The sequence below is a fragment of the Vulpes lagopus genome, chromosome 8 (genome assembly GCF_018345385.1).
Source record: "Vulpes lagopus strain Blue_001 chromosome 8, ASM1834538v1, whole genome shotgun sequence".
Lineage (NCBI taxonomy): Eukaryota > Metazoa > Chordata > Mammalia > Carnivora > Canidae > Vulpes > Vulpes lagopus.
Genome location: NC_054831.1, coordinates 117,882,139 through 117,909,282, shown reverse-complemented (window position 1 = coordinate 117,909,282; position 27,144 = coordinate 117,882,139). Strand labels below are relative to the sequence as shown.

The following is a 27,144-nucleotide window of genomic DNA, read 5'->3' as shown; positions in this document are numbered from 1 at the left end:
GGGGGGGCGTGTAGGTACGCGGAGCTCGGCGGCCGCGCGGCTGGATCCGGCTGGAAGGTGAGACCCGTGAAGCGGATTCGTGCTGCAGCTTTCATGGGTTTGGGGGAAGATTCGGGGCGCCCCAGGAGGTCGCCCTTGGGTGGGGGGAGCGGGCAGGGAACTCCCCTCTCGGTCGGCCTCCCTCGGACCGCCCGGCCTGGGCTACTCCTGCGCCCCCCGCCGCGCGGACCTGAGCTGGATGACCGACCCTCCCTGGGCTCCAGCGTGGAGCAGGGTGGCGCGGCGCGGCGGCAACTGCCTCCCCTTCCTGGCATCGGGCTGTCTCCGCGCGTCGTCCAGCTGGGTGGTCTGGGCGCCCGCCTATTGCGACGGTGCCGGGGCGGGGAGCTAGGGCTCCGCGGGGCTGGGGCAGCGCTCGCCGCAGCGGTGGTCACTTTGCTTGCAGGAGGCCACGGGAGGGGCAGGTCCCTGTTCCCCACCCTCAGGAGCCGAAGACCAGTCCAGCAACTGGTTCCCGTGATCTCCGCAGGGTGCTCTGGCTCTGGAAGGGGGCGGAGGGAACCCCCTTGTCTTGGGAGCAGCTTAGCAGGTGAACTGAAGATGCAGTTGACCCCGAATTTTTTTCGGTGGAAATGGAAACTCTTTTGCTGTGGCGTTCCCCTCCACTCCGTGCGTTGGGAGAGGAGTGACTTCCCCAACCCTTTGGGGAGTCAGGTTGGCATTGTGGTTAGCGTGTCAGTTCTGGAATCAACCCAATTTTGGTTCCGATGCTCGTTTGGGTGTATTAGCTATAAATGTGAGCCTCAGTTTCCTCTCCTGAAAAAGAGGGTATAACGATGATATCTACTGCATTGGGTTATTGTAAGGTAAAACTTAATGCTTATAAAGTACTTTCTACAGTGCTTCATCATGAGAAGTGGTTTTTAGTAAATGCTAGCAATTGATGAACAGGTTTCTTTTTCTTTCTTTTTTTAATGTTTTTTATTTTATTTTAAGATTTTATTTATTTATTCATGACCGAGAGAGAGAGAGAGAGAGGCAGAGACACAGGCAGAGGGAGACGTAGGCTCCACGCAAGGAGCCCAATGTGGGACTCAATCCGGCACTCTGGGATCACACCCCAAGCCCTAAGAGGAAGACAGAAGCTCAACAGCTGTGCCACCCAGGCATCCCTATTTATTTATTTTAGAGAGGGAGGGGTGGGAGGGAGAGGGAGAGAGCGAGCCAGCGAGCCAGCAAGAGGTGGGGAGGAGGTAGGAGGGAGGAAGAGTCTCAAGCTGATTCCACTGAGCAGAGCCAGGAGCCGGAGCAAGGGCTCCATTGAACTCATGACCCTGAAATTATGACTTGAATCCAAACCAAGAGTCCAACGTTTAACCAACTGAGCCATCCAGGCGACCCCCTCCCTCCTACCCACCCCCCTTTTCTTTGATGAGCAGTTTTCATTATTCTTAGGTTGATGAGACTGAAGGAGCAAGTCAGAGTCAGGGGGTGGAATTCAAACCTGGTTTTGGTGCCTAAATGAACACAGTTATGTGATCTGGGTAGGTTTCCCTGGGGAATGTGGGAGTGTGTTGCAGGGGGTAGTGTTGGCACCTGCTCTCTCGTGGGTTCGTTTTTTTTTCTATTCCTGGCATCTTCCTTGTGTCAGGCATTGTATATAGCCAGTAACTGTTGAATTGAACAGTAAGAGGGCTGGGAGGGTGGGGGGAGTCCCTGCCAGAGTGTGGATAATTGTACTTCTGAGAGCAGTATACCCAAAGAGCTTCTTTCCAAGAAGAAGTAGTGATCCTCAGCATGTCCCAGGGATGCAAGACACTAAAGGCAAGTGATATGAGTAACGATTTCCACAATATAGGGTTGGGGACAGACTTTTGCAAGGTTAGGCAGTATTTATATGACCCAATGGAATCTAGATTATTTGCAGAGAGAAAGCCAAAGGAGATGGGTTTTGGGTACTATTGCTGGAAAGGAGCATCTTCCAGTGAAAGATGGACGTGGCCTGGGAGAAGGCCCTGTAGATAAAACTATTCTTCAGACTAAGTACTGTATCTCCCCTAGTTTATTTCTCTCAGCCAACTCCTTATCCCTCTGTCCCTCCTCCTTTCCTCCCTTTGTTTAAAAGGAAAAAATGAAAGCAGAACATAGACATAGTAAAACACTCTGACAGCACAGAAAGGTTGAAAATGAAAAGTGAAGGTCCCTCCACACACCTTTTACCCTTAATCCCTCTTCTCTCTCTTTTTTTTTTTTCTCTCTCTCTTTTTTTTTTAATCCCTCTTCTCAAGGATATCTGCTATTAACTCTTGCTTGTATAACCTTGCTGGGGAAAAATCATGCATATGTGGATGGTACCATAGTACATTTTGTTTTGCATCTTGCCTTTTTCTCTTAATGTATCTCGGCGACCTTTCCATAATGAACACACACAGCTCTAGCTCATTAAAAACAGGATTGCATAGTATTCCCCTGTGTGATTGTTCCTCATTGATTTAACTTGTCCCCTATTGGTGGACATTTAGATTATTTTTACTTTTGCACTAGTACAAAAACCTGGTGAATGGAGATCTCTGAACTTGTAATTTGATGTTTTTTGGCAACATCCAAAAAACTAAATTTTTACATTGAAATTTCTGGGGCAAAAGAAGTGTGCATTTTAAAAAATTTTACATTTTATATTTAATTAAAAAAAATTTCTGGGCAGCTCCTGTGGCCCACCAGTTTAGCGCCACCTTCAGCCCCGGATGTGATCCTGGAGACCCGGCTGAGTCCCACGTCGGGCTCCCTGCATGGAGCCTGCTTCTCCCTCTACCTGTGTCTTTGCCTCTCTCTCTCTCTCTCTCTCTCTCTCTCTCTCTCTCTGTGTCTCTCATGAATAAATAAGTAAAATCTTTTAAAAAAAAATTTTTTTTGAGAAAGAGGGAGAGCATGCATATGAACAGAGGGGGGCAGGGACAGAGGGAGAAGGAAAGAGAGAGAATCTGAAGCAGACTCCACTCCTGAGCCATCTGGGGGCTTGACTTGGGGTTTGGTCTCATGACCCTGAGATTATGACCTGAACCAAAATCAAGAGTCAGATGCTTAACCGACTGAACCACCCAGCCAACCCAAATGATGTGTGCATTTTAAATTTTAATAAATATTGCCAAATTCCTCTCTGAAACGGTGTTCCAGATTACATCCATGTCAACAGTGGATATTAGCACACTGAAAAATATGGTTTTCTTTCAGTTCTTTTTTTAAGATTTTTTTTTTTTTTTAATCTAAGAGAGAGAGAACAGGAATGGGTTGGGAATGAGCAGAGGGAGAAGGAGAAGCAGACTCCCTGCTGAGCAGGGAGCCTGACCCCAAGACCCTGGGATCATGACCTCAGCCAAAGGCATACACTTAACATACTGAGCTACCCAGTTCTGAAGAAGAGTAGAGTGTGGTATTGAAATGTTGCATTTTTCTAGATCTTGTTTTCCCCTTCATATTTTGATAGGCAAAGGCAATGGCAGGAACTGATGGGAAGGCTTGGTTAGAGCAGTCAGAAGAAATGGAAATGACAGTGAAACCTTAGTCCTGTGACAACTTTCAGGGTTAATTTTTTGGGGGGGAATAGAATTGTGCAGATATCTGATAGTTTTCTTCCTTTCTAAACCAAAAGTTAATTTTATCCACTTCGGATAAAAAAATTCCAGAAATTATGACATAAGTTCTTGACTTTAAAACGAATATAAATGGATAAGAATCATCTTGGTGACATAGGCCCATCAATTATAGCCCCAGGCTATAATTTAGTGCTGTCCTTAGACCATTTTGAATATGTAGGAGCATTTAATACTTAGCTACATGGCCTCAGGCTAATATTTTGAAAAAAATTCCCGAGTCTATTTTTAAAGTAACTTTTCTACAATTTCCTAGCTGTCAATTCTCACTTTTGTCAGTTTACTTGCTTATAGAAGCTCCTCAACTTCTCTCCCTAATTGGTTGTCTGGTTTCTTTCTTTCTTTTTATTTTTTTAATTTTTATTTATTTATTTTTTTAAGATTTTATTTATTTATTCATAGAGACAGAGAGAGAGAGAGGCAGAGACACAGGCAGAGGGAGAAGCAGGCATCATACAGAGAGCCTGATGTGGGACTCCATCCAGGGTCTCCAGGATCACGTCCCGGGCTGCAGGCGGCGCTAGACCGCTGTGCCACCCGGGCTGCCCTCTTTCTTTTTAAAAACATTTTATTTATTTATTCATGAGAGACACTGCGAGAGAGGCAGAAAAATAGGCAGAGGGAGAAGCGGCTCCCTGAGGGGAGCCTGATGAGGGACTCTGATCCCAGGATCCCAGAGTCATGCCCTGAGCCAAAGGCAGACTTCAACCACTGAGCCACTCAGGTGCCCCAGTCATCTAGTTTCCAAACTTAATGCATTACTTGCTATAAATATATAGAAAGTAGGTGTGAACTGTCACTTAATAAGGTTGTTGAGGGTCTTTAATTAGTATAGTCTGTGTAGTTAGTGCATAGACCTTGGGGAATCTATTTTGCCAGTGGACGACCCTTTTGTGGGGAGGAAGTGCCTGATTTCTGGGTGGGTGAGGTATTGTTGTGTTGCATTTGTAGAATGGAGGAGTGCTAAGGAGTTAGTTGTGCTTGGCAGCTCTAATTAGGCCTTTTGTGATTCCAAGTAGGGGGAGATGATGTACTTGGTTGTAGAAACTTTTCTGCACTCAATGGCTCAGTATGGAAAAGGGGTAACTGGGGATCCCTGGGTGGTGCAGCGGTTTGGCGCCTACCTTTGGCCCAGGGCGCGATCCTGGAGACCCGGGATCGAATCCCACATCGGGCTCCCGGTGCATGGAGCCTGCTTCTCCCTCTGCCTGTGTCTCTGCCTCTCTCTCTCTCTCTCTGTGACTATCATAAGTAAATAAAAAAAAAAAAATTAAAAAAAAAAGGGGTAACTGAAACCCAATTTTGGCTGCTTGTTACTTAAAAACCCAATACTTAAGGGAGGAGCCTGGCTACCTGGGGAGAAGCTGGACTCTTGTACAAGAGCCAACTCTGAGGTTTCTGCCTGGTACAGAGATTTTTTGACAGGGCTCTGTGCTCAGCAGAAGACTGCTTCTCCCTCTCCCTCTGCCGCTCCCCCTGCTTGTGCACTTGCGCTTGTTCATGGTCTCTCTGTCAAATAAATAAACTCTTAAAAAAAATAAAGGAGTTTAATTACTTAAAAACCCAATACTTAAGGGAGGAGCCTGGCTACCTGGGGAGAAGCTGGACTCTTGTACAAGAGCCAACTCTGAGGTTTCTGCCTGGTACAGAGATTTTTTGACAGGGCTCTGTGCTCAGCAGAAGACTGCTTCTCCCTCTCCCTCTGCCGCTCCCCCTGCTTGTGCACTTGCGCTTGTTCATGGTCTCTCTGTCAAATAAATAAACTCTTAAAAAAAATAAAGGAGTTTAATCAGTTATGGTAGTACAGTGGTCTTTGATTATGTGCAATTTAATGATGCTACAGAATTGCCTCAGTGCACAGAGGTTGTGCAAGAAGGTCTGGTTCGATGGTACCCTAGGGTTGTGCATGAGTATTCTGATCTTTCTCCAAAGGAGGGCAAGGTTTACAGATGTACAAAGGGAGGTCAGTAGAGTGACCATTTATGTGACCTTAAAAAAGAAAAACATTTTGTTAAAAAATTGCTGGGCTAATCAGAAAGCCAAGGCAGCTTCAAACAGACTTGCTGGTCTCTGTGGACTGGGAAAGTTCTGGTTCTTCATTTTCTAAGGCCAGAGTTCTGCAAATCTCAAGGAAAGCAAATTAGTTCTGTTACTAGTTAGGTCCAGGGCCTTAGGTCAGTAAGCACGGAGTTATGTTAACTTGAAGTAAGTTAACCCTTAAGACCAGCCGCAGTGCTGTAACAGGATGGCTCTGTGGTTTGTGTAATGGGAAAAGATGGAGGAGGGATCTCAGGGAAGAATGTCAACATCTGTCTTTCTCACCAGCGGAAGGACTTTAAACTTGATTTATACCTGTTCTATTTGGCAATTAAGAAAGGAGTATTCCTTTGTATTTAGCAAACCTACTTTGTCCAAAGTACTCTGCCAGATGCTATGGGGGATAGCAAATGAAAGAAGATGTGGGGCAGCCCAGGTGGCTCAGCAGTTTAGCGCCGCCTTCAGCCCAGGGTGTGATCCTGGAGTCCTGCGATCAAGTCCCATGACGGGCTCCCTGCGTGGAGCCTGCCTCTCCCTCTGCTTGTGTCTGTGCCTCTTTCTCTCTTCTCTCATGAATAAATAAAATCTTTTTTTTTTTTTTTTTTTTTTTTAAGAAAGAAAGAAGATGTGGCTCATGTCTTCAAAGGCTTGTAGTCCACTGACAGACAAGGGCCAGGACATAAAATTCAGGGGAGTGAACCAAGGATAGTGGCGTCAGTCAGTTGGGAGCCTCTCATTTGCAAGAGATAGAAAACCCAATTCAGACCTGCTAAGGCAAAAAAGAGACTTAATTGGCTTCTGGCACAGCATGGGTTGGGGCTCAGATGGTGTCCCCGGGCTCCATCTGTTGCTGCTGCCTGAGCTGGACTGTCATCTTTGCTGGGCTGGTTCCCCTGGTGGTGAGGCAGCATCTCTGACATCCCACATACCCACAGAGTAGACAGTGCTCTTTTTTGGAACCCCCAGTAAACATTTATTGCTCTTAATTGCTCTGGCCGACCAACATAGCCATCTCTGAGCTAATCCCTGAGCTCAGAATGTGGGATACCTTGATCATGTTGGTATCTATTATATCTAGAGCCTGGGTATGATGCCCACTGAGGCAAGACACATTGGCCAAGAATGGGGGAAGGGTGGTTCTAGCAAAACCAGAAAGGGCATTAAAACCATAAGAATGATGACTGTAGGGATCCCTGGGTGGCGTAGCGGTTTGGCGCCTGCCTTTGGCCCAGGGCACGATCCTGGAGACCCCGGATCGAATCCCACATCGGGCTCCCTGCATGGAGCCTGCTTCTCCCTCTGCCTGTGTCTCTGCCTCTCTCTCTCTCTCTCTGTGACTATCATAAGTAAATAAAAAAATCAAAAAAATTATTAAAAAAAAAAAAAGAATGATGACTGTATGCTGGCTAGCCCAAGAACCCACCATGTTTCCATGAAGTGATGATAATAGGTGAGACAGGTTAGTATAGTCTCTAAGATCCATATCAGGGTTGAACTGTATTAGATTTGGGTATTATCTATATTTTGAGTCTTGAAGAAAGTATAGTGTAGGCATAAGAGCAGGAACTCCAGGGGATAACTGACCTGGTTTTGAGTCCCGGCTCTGTTACAGCTGGGTCATGTCCTACCTTCTCTTAAGTTTCAGTTTCCTTATCAGAAAGATGGGGACAAGATGGGTATTTTATCATCAGGTTTTTCTAAAAATTCATTGAGAAAAAAAAATTCATTGAGAGATTCCATGTAAAACACTATGTACTATGCCACCTGCAGTTTGTTCTAGTTATTTTTGTTGTTTTTCAAAAATTAACCCTGTTGGACAACCTCTGATTTTTGTTAGATGCCAAATAGCTCCTGTATCAGAAAGACGGTATTGAACCAGTGTTTTCAGAAGAATGAAAAAGAAAAATTAAAACTGAACATCTTATTTGTAAGATTGGGATTGGTGAATTAACTTTAAAAAAAAAAAATCTTGGCAGAGATACAGGCTACTCCAGGCAGCAGCAGCTGGTGGAGAAATGGAGATGCAATCCTATTATGGCAAGCTCTTGGGGGAGTTGAATGAACAGCGAAAACGGGACTTTTTCTGTGACTGCAGCATCATTGTGGAAGGGCGGGTCTTCAAGGCCCACAGGAACATTTTGTTTGCCAACAGCGGCTACTTCCGAGCCCTGCTCATTCACTACATCCAGGACAGTGGGCGGCACAGCACTGCCTCCCTGGACATTGTCACCTCCGATGCCTTCTCCACCATCTTAGACTTCCTGTACTCTGGGAAGCTGGATCTGTGTGGGGAGAATGTGATTGAAGTTATGTCGGCTGCCAGCTACCTGCAGATGAACGATGTGGTGAACTTCTGCAAGACATACATCAGGTCATCCCTTGATATCTGCCGGAAGATGGAGAAGGAGGCAGCAGTGGCTGCAGCGGTGGCAGCGGCAGCGGCGGCGGCGGCGGCGGCTGTGGCGGCTCATCAGGTTGACAGTGGAAGTCCCAGTTCAGGGAGGGAAGGGACCTCCTGCGATACCAAGAGCTTGGTCTCCTCTCCAGGTGAGGGAGAGGAGAGTGTGGACTGTCCAAGAGCGTCCCCTTGCAGTGACTGCAGAGGCTGCCACCCGCTGGAACTGGTGGTGAAGGACAGCCAGGGCAGTGGCCCTGCTGACAGTGACCTCTCTATTCTGCCCAAACAGATAGAGCCCAAGGTGGAGTTTGATGCTGACGAGGTGGAGGTGGAGGGTGGTGCGCACCTGCAGCCGTATGCCGCCCCACTCAGCCTGACCCACATGGATGAGGGTTTGCCCGGTGGCCAGGCTGTCGACTTGGCTTACAGTAACTACCACGTGAAACAATTCCTGGAGGCGCTCCTGCGCAACAGTGCTGTCCAGAGCAAAGATGATGGGGACCATCACTTTTCCCGAGGTTTGGAGGGAAGACCAGATGGTGCGGGAGGAGGCGTGAGTTCCATGATGGATGTACCGACTGACTGGTATGGAGAGGACTCAGGTGAGCTCCATTAGCATTCAGTATCTCTGGTGGTCATTTAGCATGCACATTTGTGCCTCATTGGCTTCTATCATCATGATCATCATCATTGTCACTGTCCTCATCATCACCGTCTTCTTCACCGCCATCATTACCACCACATGATTACCACCCCACCAGGAGGTGTTAATTGAGCACCTGCTGTGTGCAGGCCATTGTCTCTTCCTGTATGTAAGTATTTTACCTCCACAACTAGAGTATAAGCATGCTGAGGGCAGTTCTGAAGACAGGGAGGGAACCTACTGTCTTCTACTAATCAGCAGTGGGACTTCACTTAAATCAGTAAATCTCTTTGAACTCATTTTGTTCAGGAGCTAATCATCCCTGCCTTGCCTTTCTCACAGGGTTGAGGACCAAATGAGAAGGTTCTCAGAATTTTTTCTCATGTATGGTAACATATTCTAGACAGGTAAGAAATTTATCCTTCTTTGTGTCAACCACGATGCCTGACAGATAGTAGACATGCACTTAGGGTGTCACAGTCAATGGTTCTATTTACTCAAGGATGTCTAAAATGAGTCGGCATTTGGCTTTATGTGAGTACATTTCTTATATCCTTTGGTAGGCTTTTTTCTCTCAATAATTAATGTTGATAACTCCAAAGACATGTGTTTTAATTAAATCATCAACCTTAAGCTAGCTTTTATATCAGATATTTTCCTTGGGTAGGCTTTTGAGTTTTAAGAGAACTTGGTTGTTTCCCTAAACAATTCTGAGAGATGAATTGACATGACTAGCTCCTCTTAACAGGTGGGGTAATTGTGCTGTGAAATGTCTTGTAGGAGATTGAAATAGACTTGGCTGCCACCGTACTGATGAAAGAACCCTATAGCTTCCAGAACTTCAAGCCAAGAAATTAATGTATCCCAGTTTAAATTCACCCTTCAAAACTGAGCAATGAAAGTATTTTGGATAAGGGAGATCAGCCACTTTTATTTGTTACTAAATGGTTGTCTTGAGACGTTTAATTTCATTTTTTTAAAGCAAGAACACTCTGTATGTCTGATTAAAACTAGGCTTGAAAACTTGAAAATGCTGTTTCTGATCCTCAGGGACACTGGCTTAACCAGCATTTAGAAGGCAGTGGCTGTTTTCATGAACACATTGTGGGAACAAATTGAAATCTCATTTCCGTGCATAATAGCACTTCACAGATGGTGACCACCCTTTCACACCCTATAGACCCTCATGAGTTTGGCAGAAGAGTGTAGAGAAACTGAGACCCACAAGGGTTTGGTGAATTTACTAAGAATGCAGAGCTAAAACTAGAAACCTGAGCTGGCTTCGTTCTATTCAAACAAACTGTGAAAGCAGCACAAATGAATAGAAGATTTCAGTACCGTGATTTTATCTTTCAACCCCTCTCTGCCTGTAAGCAAAGTATCAAGAAACAGTAATGTAGCCTACACCACCTTCATTCAGGTCCAGTCTATCAATCTATAAAGTCACGTTTCCAGCTAGAAGGTGCTATGTCAAGGCAGCCACCCTGGCCCCTGGCCGTGACAATTGGCTGCCAAGTTTTGATTCTATCCACGAGGCTCCTGTGTGAATTTATTCCAAATGCCAAGGCACAGAGTTGGACTAAGGTGTTTGGTCATTCATTTATTTGCTCAAATATTTTAGTACCTTCCTGGTAAAGACACAAAGATAAATCAGACATGGATCCAGCCCTCAAAGAACTGGTGGTGTCTCGGAGGAAATGAGAGGTGTGTCATTGGCATCACGTGATAGAAAGACACTAGTGCTGGAAGACAGATGGAGGTGTGACTTTCACAGTAGTTTAAAAGCAGGAGTGCTGGCTTCCTCCTGCATTATGAAAGTGATATCTGAGGATAAGAAGAGGAAACATAGGGAAAAATTTATTGGAGTCAGGTCATGGAAAACCTTACATGCTAAGAGGTGAGTTTTTGTCTATAGGCGCAGGGGAATTTTTGGTAGTTACTGAGCTTGGGAATGGGCAGGTTCTCTGCTTGAGGGAGATTAATTTGGCCTCAGCACCAGATGGTGTAGAGAGGGGAGATGAGGGCAGGGAGACAGTCAGGAGGTTGTTGTAATAATTCCATATCCACATTGCATACATCTGACGTAAATAGACATTGTCATATCATAAGGTCCTCCTATAAGCTCTCCTCCCCCAGACCTCCCAATCCCAGCTCCAGCACTTCCCATTGCTTCTTAGAAAATTAGAAGTTCAAAAAAAAAAAAAGAAAGTTAAAAGTTCATCTGCATTGACTACCTCCACTGTTTTACTTCCTATTCTTTTCTCGGCCCATCACAGTCTGGCTTCTGCCCCCTACACACCACTGACACTGCTGCCATGAGGTCAGCCATACATTTCTAGAATCAGTCTAATGAGTGATTTTCAGGTGTTGTCTTACTTGGCCTCTCTCAGCTGTTGACTCTGCCCTTTCTCTCCTTCTTGCAATTCTTTCTTCCTCCAGCTCCTGATACCATGGATACCCATTGCTCTGACCTCTGCCCATTCCTTTCCAGTCTCATCACAGAGTCATTTAATGCCAGTGAGTCCAGAATTCTGTCATTGGCTTGCTTCTTCAACATCTTACCATCAAGGTCTCATCCTTTTTTTATGGCTGAGTAATACTCCATTGTGTGTGTATGTGTGTATATTTATTTATCAATGGATGCAGGTTGCTTCCATATCTTAGCTATTGTAAACAATGCTGCAATAAACACAGGGATGCATATCTTTTCAAATTAGTATTTTTGTTTTCTTTGGGCAAATTCCCCATAGTGGAATTTGAGAGACCTCCATACTGTTTTCCACAGTGACTGTCCCAATTTACATTACCACGAACAGTGTAGGAGGATTCCTTTTTCTTCACATTTTTGCCAACACTTGTTATTTCCTTCTGAGTCTAGCCATTCTGACATGTGTAAGGTGGTATCTCATTGTAATGTTGATTTGTATTTCCCTGATGATTAGTGATATTAAGTATCTTTTTCATGTGTCTTTTGGCCATCTGTATGTCTTTGGAAAAATGTCTGTTCAGGTCCTCTGCCTATTTTTTAATCAGATTGTTTTTATGGTGTTGAATTGTGTAAGTTCTTTATATATTTTGGATATTCATCCATTATTGGATTTATCAGTTGCAAATACCTTCTCCCATTCAGTAGGTTGCCTTTTTGTTTTATTGATGGTTTCCTTTGCTGCACAAAAGGTTTTTATTTTGCTGTAGTCCCAATAGTTTATTTTTGCTTTTGTTTCCCCTGCCTTAAGAGACATGTCTAAAAAAACATTGCCATGACCGATGTCAGAGAAATTACTGCCTGTACTCTCTTCTAGAATTTTTATGCTTTTAGGTCTCACATTTAGGTCTTCAATCCATTTTGAGTTTGTTTTTGTTTTGTGGTGTTAGAAAGTGGTCCAGGTTCATTTTTTTCATGTACCTGTTCATTTTTCCTAGCATCATTTATTATTATTTTTTTAAAGATTTTATTTATTTATTCATGAGAGACACACAGAAAGAGGTAGAGACACAGGCAGAGGGAGAAGCAGGCTTTCCTCAGGGAGCCCAATGCAGAACTCAATCCCAGGACTCTAGGATCACACCCTGAGCCAAAGGCAGACGCTCAACCACTGAGACACCCAGGCGTCCCCCTACCATCATTTATTAAAGAGACTGTCTTTTCCTGTTTGTATATTATTGCTTCCTTTTTCATAGATTAATTGACCATATAAGAATTTCTGGGCTCTCTATTCTGTTCCATTGATATATGTATCCATTCATTCAATCATTTAACAGCTGTTTATTGAGTACCTACTATATGCCAGGCACTGTTCATTGGAGTGAACAAAAGGTAGTCCTTGTCCTTATTGAGCTGACATTCCAATGCAGAGAGGCTGACAACAAACATAATAAGTAAGTATATAGGATGAAGAACTAAAGCATGGGAAAAGTTGATAGAGAGTGAAGGAGATTCTATTTTATTTACTATAGACAAGGAAGTCTTTTCTAACAAGTTGCCTTTGAGCAGAAACTGCAAGAGAAGAAGAGAGCTAATGGTGCAGGTAAATCCGAGGAAAGAACATTTAGGGCAGAGGGAAGAGCCAGGTGCAAAGGCCCAGGTGCAGGTCACAGTTGGCGAGTGTACTAGAGGAACAGCAGGGTGCTGCTGAGGGTGGAGTGGAATGTGCGAGGCAGAGTGCTAGGAGATGAGGTCAGAGCATTTGGGTGAGGGCAGACCAAGTAGGGCCCTGAAGGCCATGAGAAGACCTTTGGGTTGTCCTCTGAGAAGGGATACCACTAGAGGGTCTCAGCCAAGAGTGACTTGAAATGACATATATTAAAATGATCCCTGTGGGTAGTGTGCCATAACCTCCAAAGTGGTCTTTTTGCATAGGACTGTACTATCTTTAAAAGCAGAACCGACGAGATTTGCTAATGGCTCGATGAGTGGTATGAGAAAAAGAGAAGTTAAGGATGATCCTCAGGTTTTTAGCTAGAGCAGATTTAAACACGTTATGTTTGTCATGCTCCTTGGATATCCAAGTGGAGATGTTCACTAAGTGGTTGCATCTGTGTGCTTGGGGTTCTGGGGGGAAGTCATAGCTGACATTTGAGAGTCATTAATGGACCCATGGAATTTGAAAACTATACATCCCATGAACTTAGAGCAGTAGAAGAAGGTGAGAGATTTATGGACTGATCCCTGGGGAACTACAACATGTAGAGGTCAGGAAATAGGGAGAAGCCAGTAAAGAAGATGAGGAGGAGGCAGACAGTGAGGTAGGAGGAGAATCGAGAGTGATAGATGCCAGGAGGAGAAAGGGTTTCACAAAAAAAAAAAAAAAAAAAAAAGAAGAAAGAAAGAAAAGAAAAGAAAAGAAAAGAAATGGACTATGTCCAGTATTGCATGTAGATGGATTAAGAACTGATCGTTGGGGAGTTCATTTGTGGGCTAGCCAAGAGTAGTGTTGATGAAGTGGGAGGCAAGAGACCAAAGGGCTTGAATCAGAGCTGAGGAAATAGATGTGAAGACAGTGAGTGTTGATGCTTCTTTCAAGCAGTTTTGCTGTGAAGGAGACAGAAATACATCAGTAGCTGAAGGGGCATATGAGGTCAAGGTTTTTATTAAGGTGGAGGATCTAAAAGCATGTTTATTTACTCCTGGATGGGAGTGATCCAGAAGAGAGGAGGATAATTGAGGGCAGAAGAGAGAGGGACAGTTGATAGATCAAGGGCAGACAGGGTCCCTGAACATGTGGCAGGGGATGGTTTGGCTCTGCATTTGAGGAAGGCTAGTCCATTCATAGGAACAGGAGTGAAAGCAAGCCATATGTGTTCATGGGGGAGTTTGGAGGTGGCTGGGAGCATGGAGAGGTTCTCTTCTGATTGCTTCTCCTCAGTTAAAGAAGTAAGGACAGTGGCTAAAGAGAGGAGGGGACAGTGGGGGTGGAGACCTGAGCAGAGGGAGGGTGTGGAATAGTCCTTGAGAAAAGTGGGAAAGAGTGAACCAGGGAAATATTTAGGGTGTTTGGGCAGAACCAAGGGCTCTGATATTAATGCTCAGAGGGTGATGGCTAGATGGATTTGAAGTGAGACCAGAACACACAGTTGTGTATTTTTCACCAGTGATGTTAACTTGCCTTCTTTCAGTTATGGAACAGGCATAGGTTTGTATTTAACTGGAATTTAGGTTTGACCAGGTGAATATAGACAGAGGGAGAGAGAGGATCCAGGCAGTTAAAGGTGGATGTGAAGAAGTGATTTCAGTGATGGATTGGGGGTACTAAGCTGGGGAAGGAGAGGCATGAGGACCCAAGGAGGTGAAGGAGAGTAAAATGGCAGCAAAGTCCATTGCTTGGTCCCAACCAAGAAGGGACATTTAGGGGGTGAGCTGGAAAGATATGAAATAGTGACTGGGAAGTGGGATGCTTGGTATGTGGGCTGTGGAGCAAATGCACTCATTGGAAATATCTCGGTATGGGGCCATAATTCTCACTCCCAACTACACACTATCAGGGTGCTTTAAAAATACAGTGTTTGGTGGGGCACCTGGGTGGCTCAGTTGGTTAAGCATCTGCCTTCGGCTCTGGTTATGATCCTGGGGTCCTGGGATCAAGCCCCGCATCTGGCTCTCTGATGAGCGGGAAGCCTACTTCTCTCTCTCCTTCTGCCTGCTGCTCCCCTTGCTTGTACTTTCCCTCTGCCAAATAAATAAATAAACAATCTTTAAAAAAAATGATGCTTGGGATAGAGATTGGGCATTGTTTTGTTTGTTTGTTTCCCAGGTGATTCTAATATGCAGGTAGAGTTGAGAGCTCTTGGTCTAGGATTGGATAGCTGAGGTGGGGTGGAGAACAAAGTCTTTGGAGGAAAGGAGGTTAAGGAACTGAGAAGCTAGGGTGTTGGAGAGGTCATTTTCAGTATTCACACCAAGAATTATGTCAGGAGTTGTATTTGAAGGCAATGTGATCAAACCTCCACAGAATGAGGATGTGACCTTGGGGCTCCAAGATGGCTGCAATAAGGAGAGGTAATTATGCTATCATTTGATAGTGTGAGCTTCAAAAGCTCTTAAGGTTTTTAAGGATGGAGGGAGGGACAGTGGTCTGGGGATGACAGTGAGGCACAAGGACTATCCTACTCACCTCTGACTCAGAGGTATCAGGGTGATGGAGTAAGGGAAGCAGGGTACTCAGGGGAGACCCAGGCCTTAATTAAAGCAACCACTCCAATCTGCTGACGATTCTCAAAACTGTATTCCCTTCTGTGCCTCTGTGCCGAACTCCAGATTTATTTGTCTAAAGCCAGATATGCTTCCCATGGATGCTCTGGGCCTGCTCCAAACATAGTAAAATCCCAGTTGAACTCCTCATTCCTCTAGTACCTGCTTTTCTTCCTGTGTTCCCTACCTCGGTTTATTTCCCCGTCATTCACCAGGCCAGCTAACCCAGAATCTGTGTCATTTTGAGTCTTCTCTTTCCCTTCTCTTCCCTTCCCCATGTAGTCATAGAGTGCTATTCATTTTCCTTCACATGCGTATCTCTTCTTCACCTCCACGGTCACTGCTTTAGTTCATGACATTTCTCATTCTCTACCACCTGTTACTTCCTGCCTTTAATCTTGCTTCTCTTAAATCCTTCCCCTTTGGGGCATCTGCATGGTGCAGTCAGATAAGTGTCTGACTCTTGGTTTTGGCTCAGATTGTGATCTCAGGGTCGTGAGATCAAGCCCTGTGACAGACTCCCCGCTCAGTGCAGAGTCTGCTTGAGACTCTCTCTCCCTCTCCCTCCCTGTTCTCTTTCTCTCCCTCCCTCTCTCTTTCTCTCTCAAATAAATACATCTTAATACATAAATAAGTAAACAAACAAACAAATAAATAAATAAATAACCTTCCCCTGCATTGTCTTTTGAGAGATCTTTTATTTTATTTTAAAGATTTTTTATTTATTTATTCATGAGAGACACACAGAGAGAGGCAGAGACATAGGCAGAAGGAGAAGCAGGCTCCTCCTAGGGAGCCCGATGTGGCACTCGATCCTGGGACTCCAGGATTATGCCCTGGGCCAAAGGCAGACACTCAACTGCTGAGCCACCCAGGCATCCCTCTGAGAGATCTTTTAAAACTCCAGTCTAGGGGCGCCTGGGGAGCTCAATTGGTTAAGCATCTGCCTTTGGCTCAGATCATGGTCCTGGGGTCAGGCTCCTTGTTCAGTAGGGAGCTTACATCTCCCTCTTCTCCTTCTGCCCCTCCCCATCCATGCTTTCTCTCGCTCTCCCTCAAATAAATACATAAAATCTTAAAAAAAGAAAACCTCAAATATGACTATGTACGTCCCCTCCTTAAAATTCTAGTTGCTTAGGCAGCCTGTGCGGCTCAGTGGTTTAGCGCCACCTTCGGCCCAGGGCATGATTCTGGAGACCCAGAATCAAGTCCCATGTCGGGCTCCCTGCATGGAGCCTGCTTCTCCCTCTGCCTGTGTCTCTACCTCTGTCTCTCTGTTTCTCATGAATAAATAAATAAAATCTTTAAAAAAAATTCTAGTTACTTAGAGAATAAAGTTCAAGTTCCTGAACATATCAAAATCATGAAGGCAAACATTTTTGTCTTTTCTGTTCACTACTGTATCCCCAGGGCGTGGAACACAGCCCAACACAATAGATGCTCAGTTTGAATTTGTTGAATAAACGATTGAAAAGTTATCTTTACATCCTGGTTCTTGCCCCTCCCATAGGGTCATTTCTCATCCCCTGTCTCCACTTTATATTCTTTATGTTCTGTATTCTCACTTACCTCTATGCCTAAGCATGTGTTATTACTCTGTCTGAAATACCTTTCTCTCTTGAACTCATGGTGAACTCCTATTCATTCTTTAAAATCTTGCTTGAATATCATCTCTCCCAGAAATCTTTTCTGAATTCCTAGACTGAATTCATTAGTTTCTTGTCCATGCTTCTTCATTTGGAACTTTGCTTGGGTTACATTATATGTATGAATTTGTTTACATGTCTTTTTTTCCTGCTAGCCTTAACTTTTGAGGGAGGAAATGGGTTTCTTGGTAAGGATAGACCTTGATAACACAGTGTCTGGTATGTAATAGACATTCAAATAAATGGTTGTATTGGTGAAATCAGATCATGAGAGAAGAAGGAAAATGTTGTGATAATTCTTACTTTTCTGATGAAGATATAGTTAAACAGTTGGTTAGGGACTAATGCTAGACCCATCTTACTTAATGTTTTTGTAGATAATTGAGAAGGAAGGTAAAGTATAATGCCAAGCTGGTGGGGATAGATTGCAGAAAGATTCCACCAGAAGAGTGAGCAAGAAACTGGCATCTCAGTTCCAGTCTGACCAGTGAGAAATGAAATAATCCAACATACATATGTAGTGACAAGTTGAGAGCTCCTGCTTTTAAAATAGGAAACAGGTTTTGGAATCACTATAGATTATGCAGCATGTTAGGCATTATCAATCTGGGAGCTGGAAACCAGAGAAAATAATCTCCACCTTTGTGTAGAATGATGCTGGATTCTCACTTGGGAATCAGCTTGCCATACTTTTGGCAACACTTCAGAAAAGTCAAAGCTCAGTTAGGTATTCTGAGAAGGTCCCAGAGAAAAGGAGTTACTCCAGTATTGAGAGAAACCACAGAGCCTGGGCTGCTTCATCAGTAAAGAAACACCAAGGAGAGGATAGTGGTGACAAAAATGGCTGACATTTATGAGCTCTTACCATGTGCCAGGTGCTGTGCTTTAGGTATTACTTCATTTCATTCTTAACACAATCCTTTAAAGTGGGAACTACTATCATCCATATTTTACAGATGAGTAAAGTAAGACCCAGAGAAGTTAAATGAAATGTCTAAGGTCATGTGGCTGGTAAATAGTAGAGTGGGGACTTGAACCCAGATTTTAATGCCTGGAAAGCTTGAGTCACTAATGCCGTTCTATATGATATGATATGACCAAAGTCTAAAAAATCCTGAAGGGCATGGATAGAGGAAACACATCTTGGAATACTATAGTAAGGGTAACTCAGGAAACTTGAAAGGAACAGTTTTTATATTGGAGGGGATAATCATGTTGTCACCTTAATGGTTGTATAAGCAAGGTGGGGAAAAAAAAAGAGTTGGAAAAAGACTTAAGTGAATTCCTGGATTTTTGATGATTTCTGATCTATAGTTAGTACGCATTCCAGTTTAGGATGTGCATGATAGTACACCTCTTCTGCACATGCCTGGAAGCCATTCTTAGGCTCTCCTATAGCAGGAAGTATGGATCCCGATCCAAGGGTCTGATTCATCATAACAGAGGTTTCCAAACCTTTGAGGGTCATGGAATCAATCCAGGAGGTCTGTGTTGGTCAGTTCAGGCTGCCACAGCAGAATACCACAGATTGAGTGGTTTAAACACAGAGATGAATTTCTCACGGTCCTGGAGGCTCAGAGTCTAAGACCAAGGTGTTGGTGGGGTCATTTTCTTCCTGGCTTGCAAATGATTACCTTCTTGCTGGTCCTCACATGGCCTTTCCTCTGCATGAACAGAGAGAGAATGAGATCTCTGGTTTCTCTTCCTCTAATTATAAGGACACCTGTCCTATCATATTAGGGCTCCACCTTATGACCTCATTTTATCGTAATTACCTCCCTATCTCCAAATATATAGTCACACTGGAGGTTAGGGCCTCGATGTATGAATTTGGGCAAGGGGATGTAATTCAGTTCCTAACAGGATCTCAGCATCGCCTTAAAATGAAATCAAAGACAATACACACTGTCAGAGTGAGTGTTATTTTGGGAAGCTTTTCCAGTTATCCACTTGTAGACATGTGAATTCTGAGATTGTAATGTAAGCTGTATCTCTAACTGTGAGCCACAGAGAACTTCGAAAGCCAGTACCATATGGCATTCCTTCCAACCTTATATCAGAAGCCTGCTTCACCCTCTGGCTGAGTGGGAGCCAGACAAAGACTTGGAATTTGTAGTGTCTTGCTATTATTAGCTGGTGGTAAAGTTGATGTCTTCCCTCTGGATCCGGGCTGGCGGAATTCCCCAGCTCCAGATCACCCATTAGAGGGTGGCCAGTGTCATTGGTTGCTTACAAGTACAAAATCAACCCGTTTGGTTCCCTAGGTGATGTGCTCGTGGTCCCCATCAAGCTCCACAAGTGTCCTTTCTGCCCTTACACCGCCAAACAGAAGGGCATCCTTAAGCGGCATATCCGCTCACACACGGGCGAACGACCCTACCCCTGTGAGACCTGTGGCAAGAGGTTCACTCGACAGGAGCACCTGCGGAGTCATGCCCTGAGCGTAAGTGTCTGGGCTGGAAAATCTCCTGTAGAGGAGATGGAGAGAAGGAGGGGAGGGAGCTAATGTAAGGGTGAACCAGCCTCCCTTTTACTTCTCTGTCCACTAGAGTATTTTCAGAGAATTTTATTTTATTTGTTTATTTATTTAAGATTTTAATTATTTATTTATGAGAATATATTGTATAGAATATACAATTCTATATTGTAACTAGAATATAAAAGAAAAGATGTCCTCTGCAGAGACATAGGCAGAGGGAGAAGCAGGCTCCCTGCAGGGAAGCCTGATGCAGGACTTGATCCCAGAACCCTGGAATCACAACCTGAGCCAAAGGCAGGTGTTTAACCCCTGAGCTATCCAGGTGCCCCTATTTTCAGAGAATTTTAAACATATGTTTCTATTAAATTAAAGCTGGCTTGGTGGCACTTAGAGAAAGTTAAACTTATATGATAAGAGACTAGTTTTCTTAGACTCAAGAAAATTTAGATCCTGGTGAGTGATGGTTGTCATAAGGCAGAGAGCAGTGAGTCCTGGACAAGGGGATTGTGGGTCTGTTCTCAGGGATGTGATGCCAAAGGTGAGAAAAATGCATCCTCAGTTTTCCACCCAACCTCGGTACCTGGATGTGGGGGAAGTGTGCGCCGTCCTTCCTAAGGTGACCTGTGGGCAGCAAAGAGGGCTCCAGATCCAGAGGACCTCCCCTCCCACTGGCTGCCCCCTGGGATTCTGTCTCCTATGTAGGTAGTTAATTCCCACCATATAAAAGGGGTTCAGGCCATTTAGGAAGGTACTGTATTTAAGATCATCTTTGAGCAGGCAGCCCAGGTGGCTCAGTGGTTTAGCGCCGCCTTTGGCCCAGGGCATGATCCTGGAGACCTGGGATCCAGTCTCATGTCAGGCTCCCTGCATGGGGCCTGCTTCTCCCTCTGCCTGTGTCTCTGCCTCTCTCTCTCTCTCTGTGTGTCTCTCATGAATAAATAAATGAAATCTTAAATAAAAAAAATATCTTTGAGCAAGGCAATCAGTCTTTGGAACATCAAACATAAAAATGATTTGGACTTTAGAGGACACTATCAATATTATGACAACCCAAAGAATGGAAGACAATTCTTGTGTATCATTTATCTGCTAAGGATCTCGTACCTAGAATATACAAAGAGCTCTTTCAATTCAACAATAAAAGACAAATAACCAAATTAAACAATAGATTTGAATAGACATTTCTGTAAAGAAGTTATACAAATGCCTAATAAGGACATGAAAAGATGCTCAACATCACCAGTCATTAGGAAAATGCAAACCAAAGCCATGATGAGATACCACTTAAAACACAGTAGGATTGTTATAATCAAAGCACAAGTAATAACAAAGCATTGGCAAGGATGTGGAAGAATTGGAACATTCACACACTGCTGGTGGGAATGTAAAATGGTGCAGCCACTGCGGAAAACAATTTGGTGGTTCTTCAAAAAAAAAGTTAAGCATAAAATTACCAAGTCCCAGAAATTCTGTATCTAAGTATATACCCGAGAGAGCTGAAAACATACATTCACACAAAAGCATACATGCACACAAATGTTCATAGCATTGTTCATAGAAGCCAAAAAGTGGAAATAACCCACGTGTCCATCAACTGATGAATGAGTAAACAAATTGTGGTCTATCCATACAATGGACCCTTATTCAGCCATAAAATGGGATGAAGTTCTGATACATGCTATTACATGGAGGAACCACCAAAGCATTATACTACATGAAAGAAACCAGTCACAGAAGGCCAGATCATCATATGATCTCATTTATATGAAATACATAAAGTGGGAAGACCCATGGAGATAGAGTAGATCAGAGGTTACCAGGGCCTAAGAGGATGTCAGATGGGAGAGGAAGGCAGTTAATAGGCACCTAGTTTCTTTCTGGGGTGATGAAAATGTTCTAGAATTAGATGGTGGTGATAGTAGCACAATTTTGTGAATATACTTTAAAAAACCACTGAATTGTATGCTTTCAAAAGGTGAATTTTGGGACACCTGGGTGGCCGGCTCAGTTAAGCATCTGCCTTCAGCTCAGGTGGACCCTGGGATCAAGCCCCATGTTGGTCTTCCTGCTCAGTGGGGAGTCTACATCTCCTTCTCCCACTGCTACTCCCCCTACTTGTGCGCGCTCTCTCTCTTGCTCCCATAAATAAATAAATAAATAAATAAATAAATAAATATCTTTTTTAAAAAAGGTGAATTTTATGGTATGTGAGTTGTGGTTTTGAAAGAATTCAGTTTTAAGATAAATACAAGATTACTGACTGTCTCCACTCTCAGGGCTGGCACCAGCACATCTGTCTGAGAATGGCCTCTTCTCATGGCCTTAAGTTTTTGTTTGTCTGTTTTTTCCCCAAAAATTCTTTTTTAAAAGATTTTTTTAATGTATTTGAGAGAGAAAGAGAGAGAGAGCATGAGTGGGGGAGGGGGGTCAAGGGTGGTGGGGCAGAGGGAGGCAAAGAAACAGACTTCCTGCTGAGCAGGGAGCCTGATGGTGGGGCTCAATCTCAGGACCCTGGTATCATAACCTGAGCTGAAGGCAGACGCTGAACCAACTGAGCCACCCAGGCGCCCCTTCCCCCTCAAATTATATCTCCAGTCTGTCTTGGCAGCAGTAGGTCCCTGATGCCCCTAAGATAGTTCATTGGTTGGAATCCTTATTCCCTCTGTCTTTCCCTGTTGTACAAGGTCCAGTCTACTATAGTCCAAAGAGGTGGTGTTCAGAGGCCCTGTCAGGTTGCAAAGGTCATATACACACTCAGGTTGGCTAAGGGTCGGGGGTTTAATGAAAAAGCCCAGGAAACCTCATGGAAAGCAGGGATGTTGGTCAGGATGTGGTAGCAGCTCCAGTGAGGTGGGTATTGTGCTTTTGGCCCTTGTCCTCTGTCATTTCTCTCTGTCTTTACCTCTTATTGTATCCTGCATCCAGAGCTCTCCACAGGAGAGGCTTGGTTTACAGAGTCCCTTTAGGCTGGAGCCCCTAAAGAATTGCACGTAGTAGATAGTTCCTTATACAGAAGGACCCCCCCACCCCGCTGCCCCCGGGGCTGCTGCCTTAAGGAGGAACTGCATTGCGTAGGAGATCAGGTTCTTTCTTCTAGCATGCAAAGTGATTCTCATAGGTAAGGAATGCATTTATCAAAAAAGCTAAGGCTGGAGCATCTGCCACGTTTGGAGGAGATATCATCTAGCAAGTCTGCCTCCCTAAGAACTAGACAATCCCAGGTACATAAAAAGCCATACCTAAAATCCACATCCATTCCCCGAATGTGCTTTATATACAGGCATAGGGATATAGTAACAAATCTGACAGAACATGAATGTGGGGCAACCCTGGTGGCTCAGCGGTTTAGTGCTGCCTTTAGCCCAGGGCCTGATCCTGAAGACCCGGGATCGAGTCCCACATTGGGCTCCCTGCATGGAGCCTGCTTCTCCCTCTGCCTGTGTCTCTGCCTCTTCCTCTCTCTCCTTCTGTGTCTCTCATGAATAAATAAAATCTTAAAAAAAAAAAAAAAGAACATGAATGTGAATGGTCCCTGCCTTCTTGGATCTTATAGTTTAGGGAATTTACCAACAATTTGTTAGAAACTCAGTAACGGAGTCGCCTGGGTGGCTCAGTTGGTTAGGTGACCGACTTGATTTGGCTCAGGCTATGATCTCAGCATTGTGGGATTGAGCCCCTTGTGGGGCCCTTGCTCAGCACAGAGTCAGCTTGAGATTCTCCCTCTCCCTCTGCCCCTCTCCCCCTTTAACAAACAAAATCTTTTTTAAAATTTCAAGAAAAGGAGCATAGGTGAAAATATACAGCTGGGGGACTAACCTGGCCCAGAGCGTCAGTGAAGACTTCTTCAGAGGCATTAGTATGGGGTGGGGGGGCAGGCTTGGCAATGGGGAGGTGGGCACATTTCCCATATGTCGAATGGCCTTGGGGTGGAAGCACCTTGGTGAGGCTGAGGCTGTGGCAGAGAGAGCAGGGGCGAGAGCGTTTGCTGTGTCTGCTTGTGATTTTAGGTTCACAGATCCAACCGTCCAATCATCTGCAAGGGCTGCAGAAGAACTTTTACAAGTCACCTGTCCCAGGGACTACGGCGCTTTGGGTTGTGTGACAGCTGCACCTGTGTTACAGACACGCACGACGAGGAGGACGATTTGATGCCCATCAACCTTAGCCTGGTGGAGGCTTCTTCTGAAAGCCAAGAAAAGAGTGACACAGACAATGACTGGCCAATCTACGTGGAGTCTGGTGAGGAAAACGATCCCACTGGAGAGGATTCTGACGAAAGACGGCAAATCCGGCCCTACTTGTCAGATCGGGAGACACTTACATAGCAGTAAATTTTGATGGGGGAAGAGGTTTTAGAATTTGCCCATTCTACGTTCAAAAGCCACCATTTGTCCAATTTTTGGGGACCCTGAGAGGAACATTTTTCACCATTACTATACTTGCATTTTTTTTATACTTGCATTTTTGTTAGATTACATAGCAAAGTTTGGATTTTATGAGTCAAAGGACTAATAATTTCTTAGTGGAATGGCCTTGGTTTCAGAGGACTTTGCTGAGTCCATTCTGAGTGAATCAAAGCTGGCCCCAAGGCTCCCCATTCTTCCTGTTGTATGCTCAAACTCTGGTTAGGAGAAAGATGAGAAAATCTCCATGCTTGTTTTCATATTGTCTCACTCATCTACTTTTTTTTTTTTTTTTTGGTCAGCCCTTTTCTCTGTAAAAGATAAGAATATCTTCAGATCAATCTCTCTTTTCCAAGCCTCTCCTAATAGATTCCATATTTTAATTTTCTGGTGAAGTCTTAAAGAGAAAGCTTCACAATAAAAGGCAGTCAGGGCTGTTTGGCTACATGAGTGGAAAGGTATTTTCTAACTCTAAGACTGCAGTTTTAAGGGCTGGGCGTATTTATGTGCACACAAACATGGAAATGAGCTAAGAGGCTCCTGGGATACTCTGACTTGCCCAGCTAAATGAAACTTTAAGTTAACCCTGGGAAGGGTGCCTGTGGCCCAAGTCTGGTCAGTTTCCCTTCTAGTTTGATATTTGACAATTCTACACACACACAGATCACCAGTTTTATGAACATAAAACAAGTCATTTGGGCAAAACTCAAAATACTCCTGCTTTTTCCAGCCATTTTCAAGAGATGCTATTGTGTAATGTGGAAATGTAGCCACTGTTGACAGTTTTCTACTTTATGAATAGAACTTTAATTGGAAGGCAAGTGCAAGCCAATAGAAACAAGTTGTATTTCTAAATTGTTTACCTTCTAAGAGATCCTCTGGAGGGAAAGAGAAGGTTGGTAGAACAGGTTTTTAAAACCATTCTGCTTTTCACCCACTTTGCAGCCATACGGTTTTTCTAACAGAAGAGGCTGTACTTCTTTAAAAGCTGAAGAGCAGGAAATACTAGGGATTAAAGATATTTAAGGCACTTTCATAATTTTGTCTTATGTTAAAGTATCCAAAAAAGAATTTTAAAAGAAATCCTTTTCTTCCTTTAATTTTAGTATAGTTGTGTTTCAAAAGGTGACAAAACCACCTTTCTTTCTGTCTCTTGAACAAAAAAGCCAATAAAAAAACATTATAGATTGGCTTGTGAACGTTATCACTGAAGAGTTCAAAAGGTATTTAAACCATACTTCTCAATAGAAGTTAGAACTCCAGAATAGTGTTACTCAGACTGTGGCTCCCAGGCAGCTGGTCTATGAATTCTTTGATACCAATCCACACAGTAGGACCACATGTTGGTCTATAGTAGATTAGAAATTTCAAAACTGGTCTTTTACCATAGATTGTTGGAAAATTATTGTTCTAGATCAAGAGTAACAAACTAGAAATTCTCAAGGACCAGAAATACTTTTTCATACCTGAAATGGAAATATTAGCTATTCTTTTTAAGGAGTGATCTTAGCAAAAGGGAAATCTAACTGATTGTGTAGAAGGTATGCTTTGCAAGGAGTTATATTTGGTATTTTCACTGTTTAAATTATTTCTAGTTTTTTTTTTAAGATTTTATTTTTAAGTAATCTTTACACCCAACATGGCTTGAAACCACAACTCCAAGATCAAGAGTCACCACGCTCCAATGACTGAGCCAGCCAGGTGCCCCATTTCTGGTATTTTAATGTGACTTTTCTACTTCACAGTTCAATTTCTCTGCCCGCTTTCTCTGGTAGACCATGATCTTCTTCAGTGATTCCATGACCTGATCAAATCGCTGGCTGCAAAGTAAATTTACATTAGCAATTTCACTGTAAGATGATGACTTTCAACTGGGGGTGATTTTGTCCCCCCAGCGGACATTTGGCAATGTCTGGAGATGTTCTCAATTGTTACAACTCAGGGCAGGGTGTTGCTGGCATCTGGATACAGTGGCTGCTAAACATTCTACAGTGTGTAGGAGGGTCCTTTAGAACAAAGAATTATCTAGTCCAAAATGTCAAGAGAACCAAGGTTGAGAAACCCGACCATAAGATACAGTAAGATTTTTTAAAATGACCTTTAATGAGTGAATTTAATTTCGTGTTATATTTAGGTTACCTATTACCTTCATAATATTTATTAGGCCCGTATGCTCTCACAAGTTGCAGAAAATAGTGAAATTATTAAATGGAGAACTGAGGCCAAATTGTTCATAACTTGCCCAAGCTCTGATTTGGTTTGTGATGTGGAAACTTAGAAATTTTGCTCTGACTCATGCTCCCAGAACCATTACTAGGCTCTGGTCATTTTATTACGTTTTCAAGTAGTAAAATCATTGGGACGAAAGCGGAACATGAAGCTTAATATTTAAATAATTCTTTTTTCCATAATGTCTCAAATTATTGCATTCATGGTTGGTTGTTTTGAAATTGCATGTTGATATTAGTACTAACTGGATCGATGAGTTCTATCACTTTTAATGGAAATAATCGCTCTATTTGGACTATCAGATCATAAACTGTTCTCTTCTAAATTTATGTTCACATATGTTGGTATTTATAATTGCATAGTGTCTGAAATTTAATTAATGGAGTTGGTGATACTTTTATAAGTAAATTCATGGTTGGGCCCAAGACAGACCATTAATGATTTATTTTATATCTGGCATCTTTCTGGCATATTCAGTGCAAGTTCACAAAGGGATTCTTGATCTTATACTTGATACATTGTATGGACAGGAACAAAATTCCTACTTGAATAGGATTTAATAATGGCATCCCTGGGAAGTTGTTTTTCTTGGGGGAAGGGAACAAGCTTTCATAGCAAGGGTTGGAAAGGAATGTAAATAAAGCCTGTATCTGTAATAGGCTAAGAAATGACATAGAGCAATGTGACTTCCGGTCACTTGGCAGATAGATGTTATTTTGATGTAAATATTTCGAATATTCCTTGAGAAAGTTACTGGCCTAGTGGTCTGCAAAATGTGAAATTGAGTATTCTGGAGGTTCAGAATATGTGATGGTATTGTTGTTAATTGATGTGAAAAAGCCACATGTATGGCTGCATGTGCTGATTCTGAGGGCAGTGGGAAGACTGGAGTGGCCTTTGGTCAACTGAATTCAGACTGCTTCATTGGACTTATAAGTTTTTCTTGTGTGTCTCTTGTGCATTAACAATAG

The 27,144-nt window shown here is 43.5% G+C and overlaps 1 protein-coding gene across 2 annotated transcripts; it reads left to right on the top strand.

Moving 5' to 3' along the window:
- On the top strand, positions 1 to 27,144 carry ZBTB8B (zinc finger and BTB domain containing 8B). Of its 2 annotated transcripts, XM_041768087.1 has the most exons (5): positions 1 to 57; positions 446 to 589; positions 7,664 to 8,687; positions 19,327 to 19,505; positions 23,549 to 27,144. In XM_041768087.1, exons 3-5 carry the CDS (start codon positions 7,703 to 7,705, stop codon positions 23,864 to 23,866), a joined length of 1,482 nt encoding a protein of 493 aa, XP_041624021.1. In that variant the 5' UTR covers positions 1 to 57; positions 446 to 589; positions 7,664 to 7,702; the 3' UTR covers positions 23,867 to 27,144. The 2 variants fall into 2 exon arrangements, with proteins under 2 accessions (XP_041624021.1, XP_041624020.1); XM_041768086.1 differs by lacking the exon at positions 446 to 589 and having other exon boundaries at positions 4 to 57; positions 7,525 to 8,687.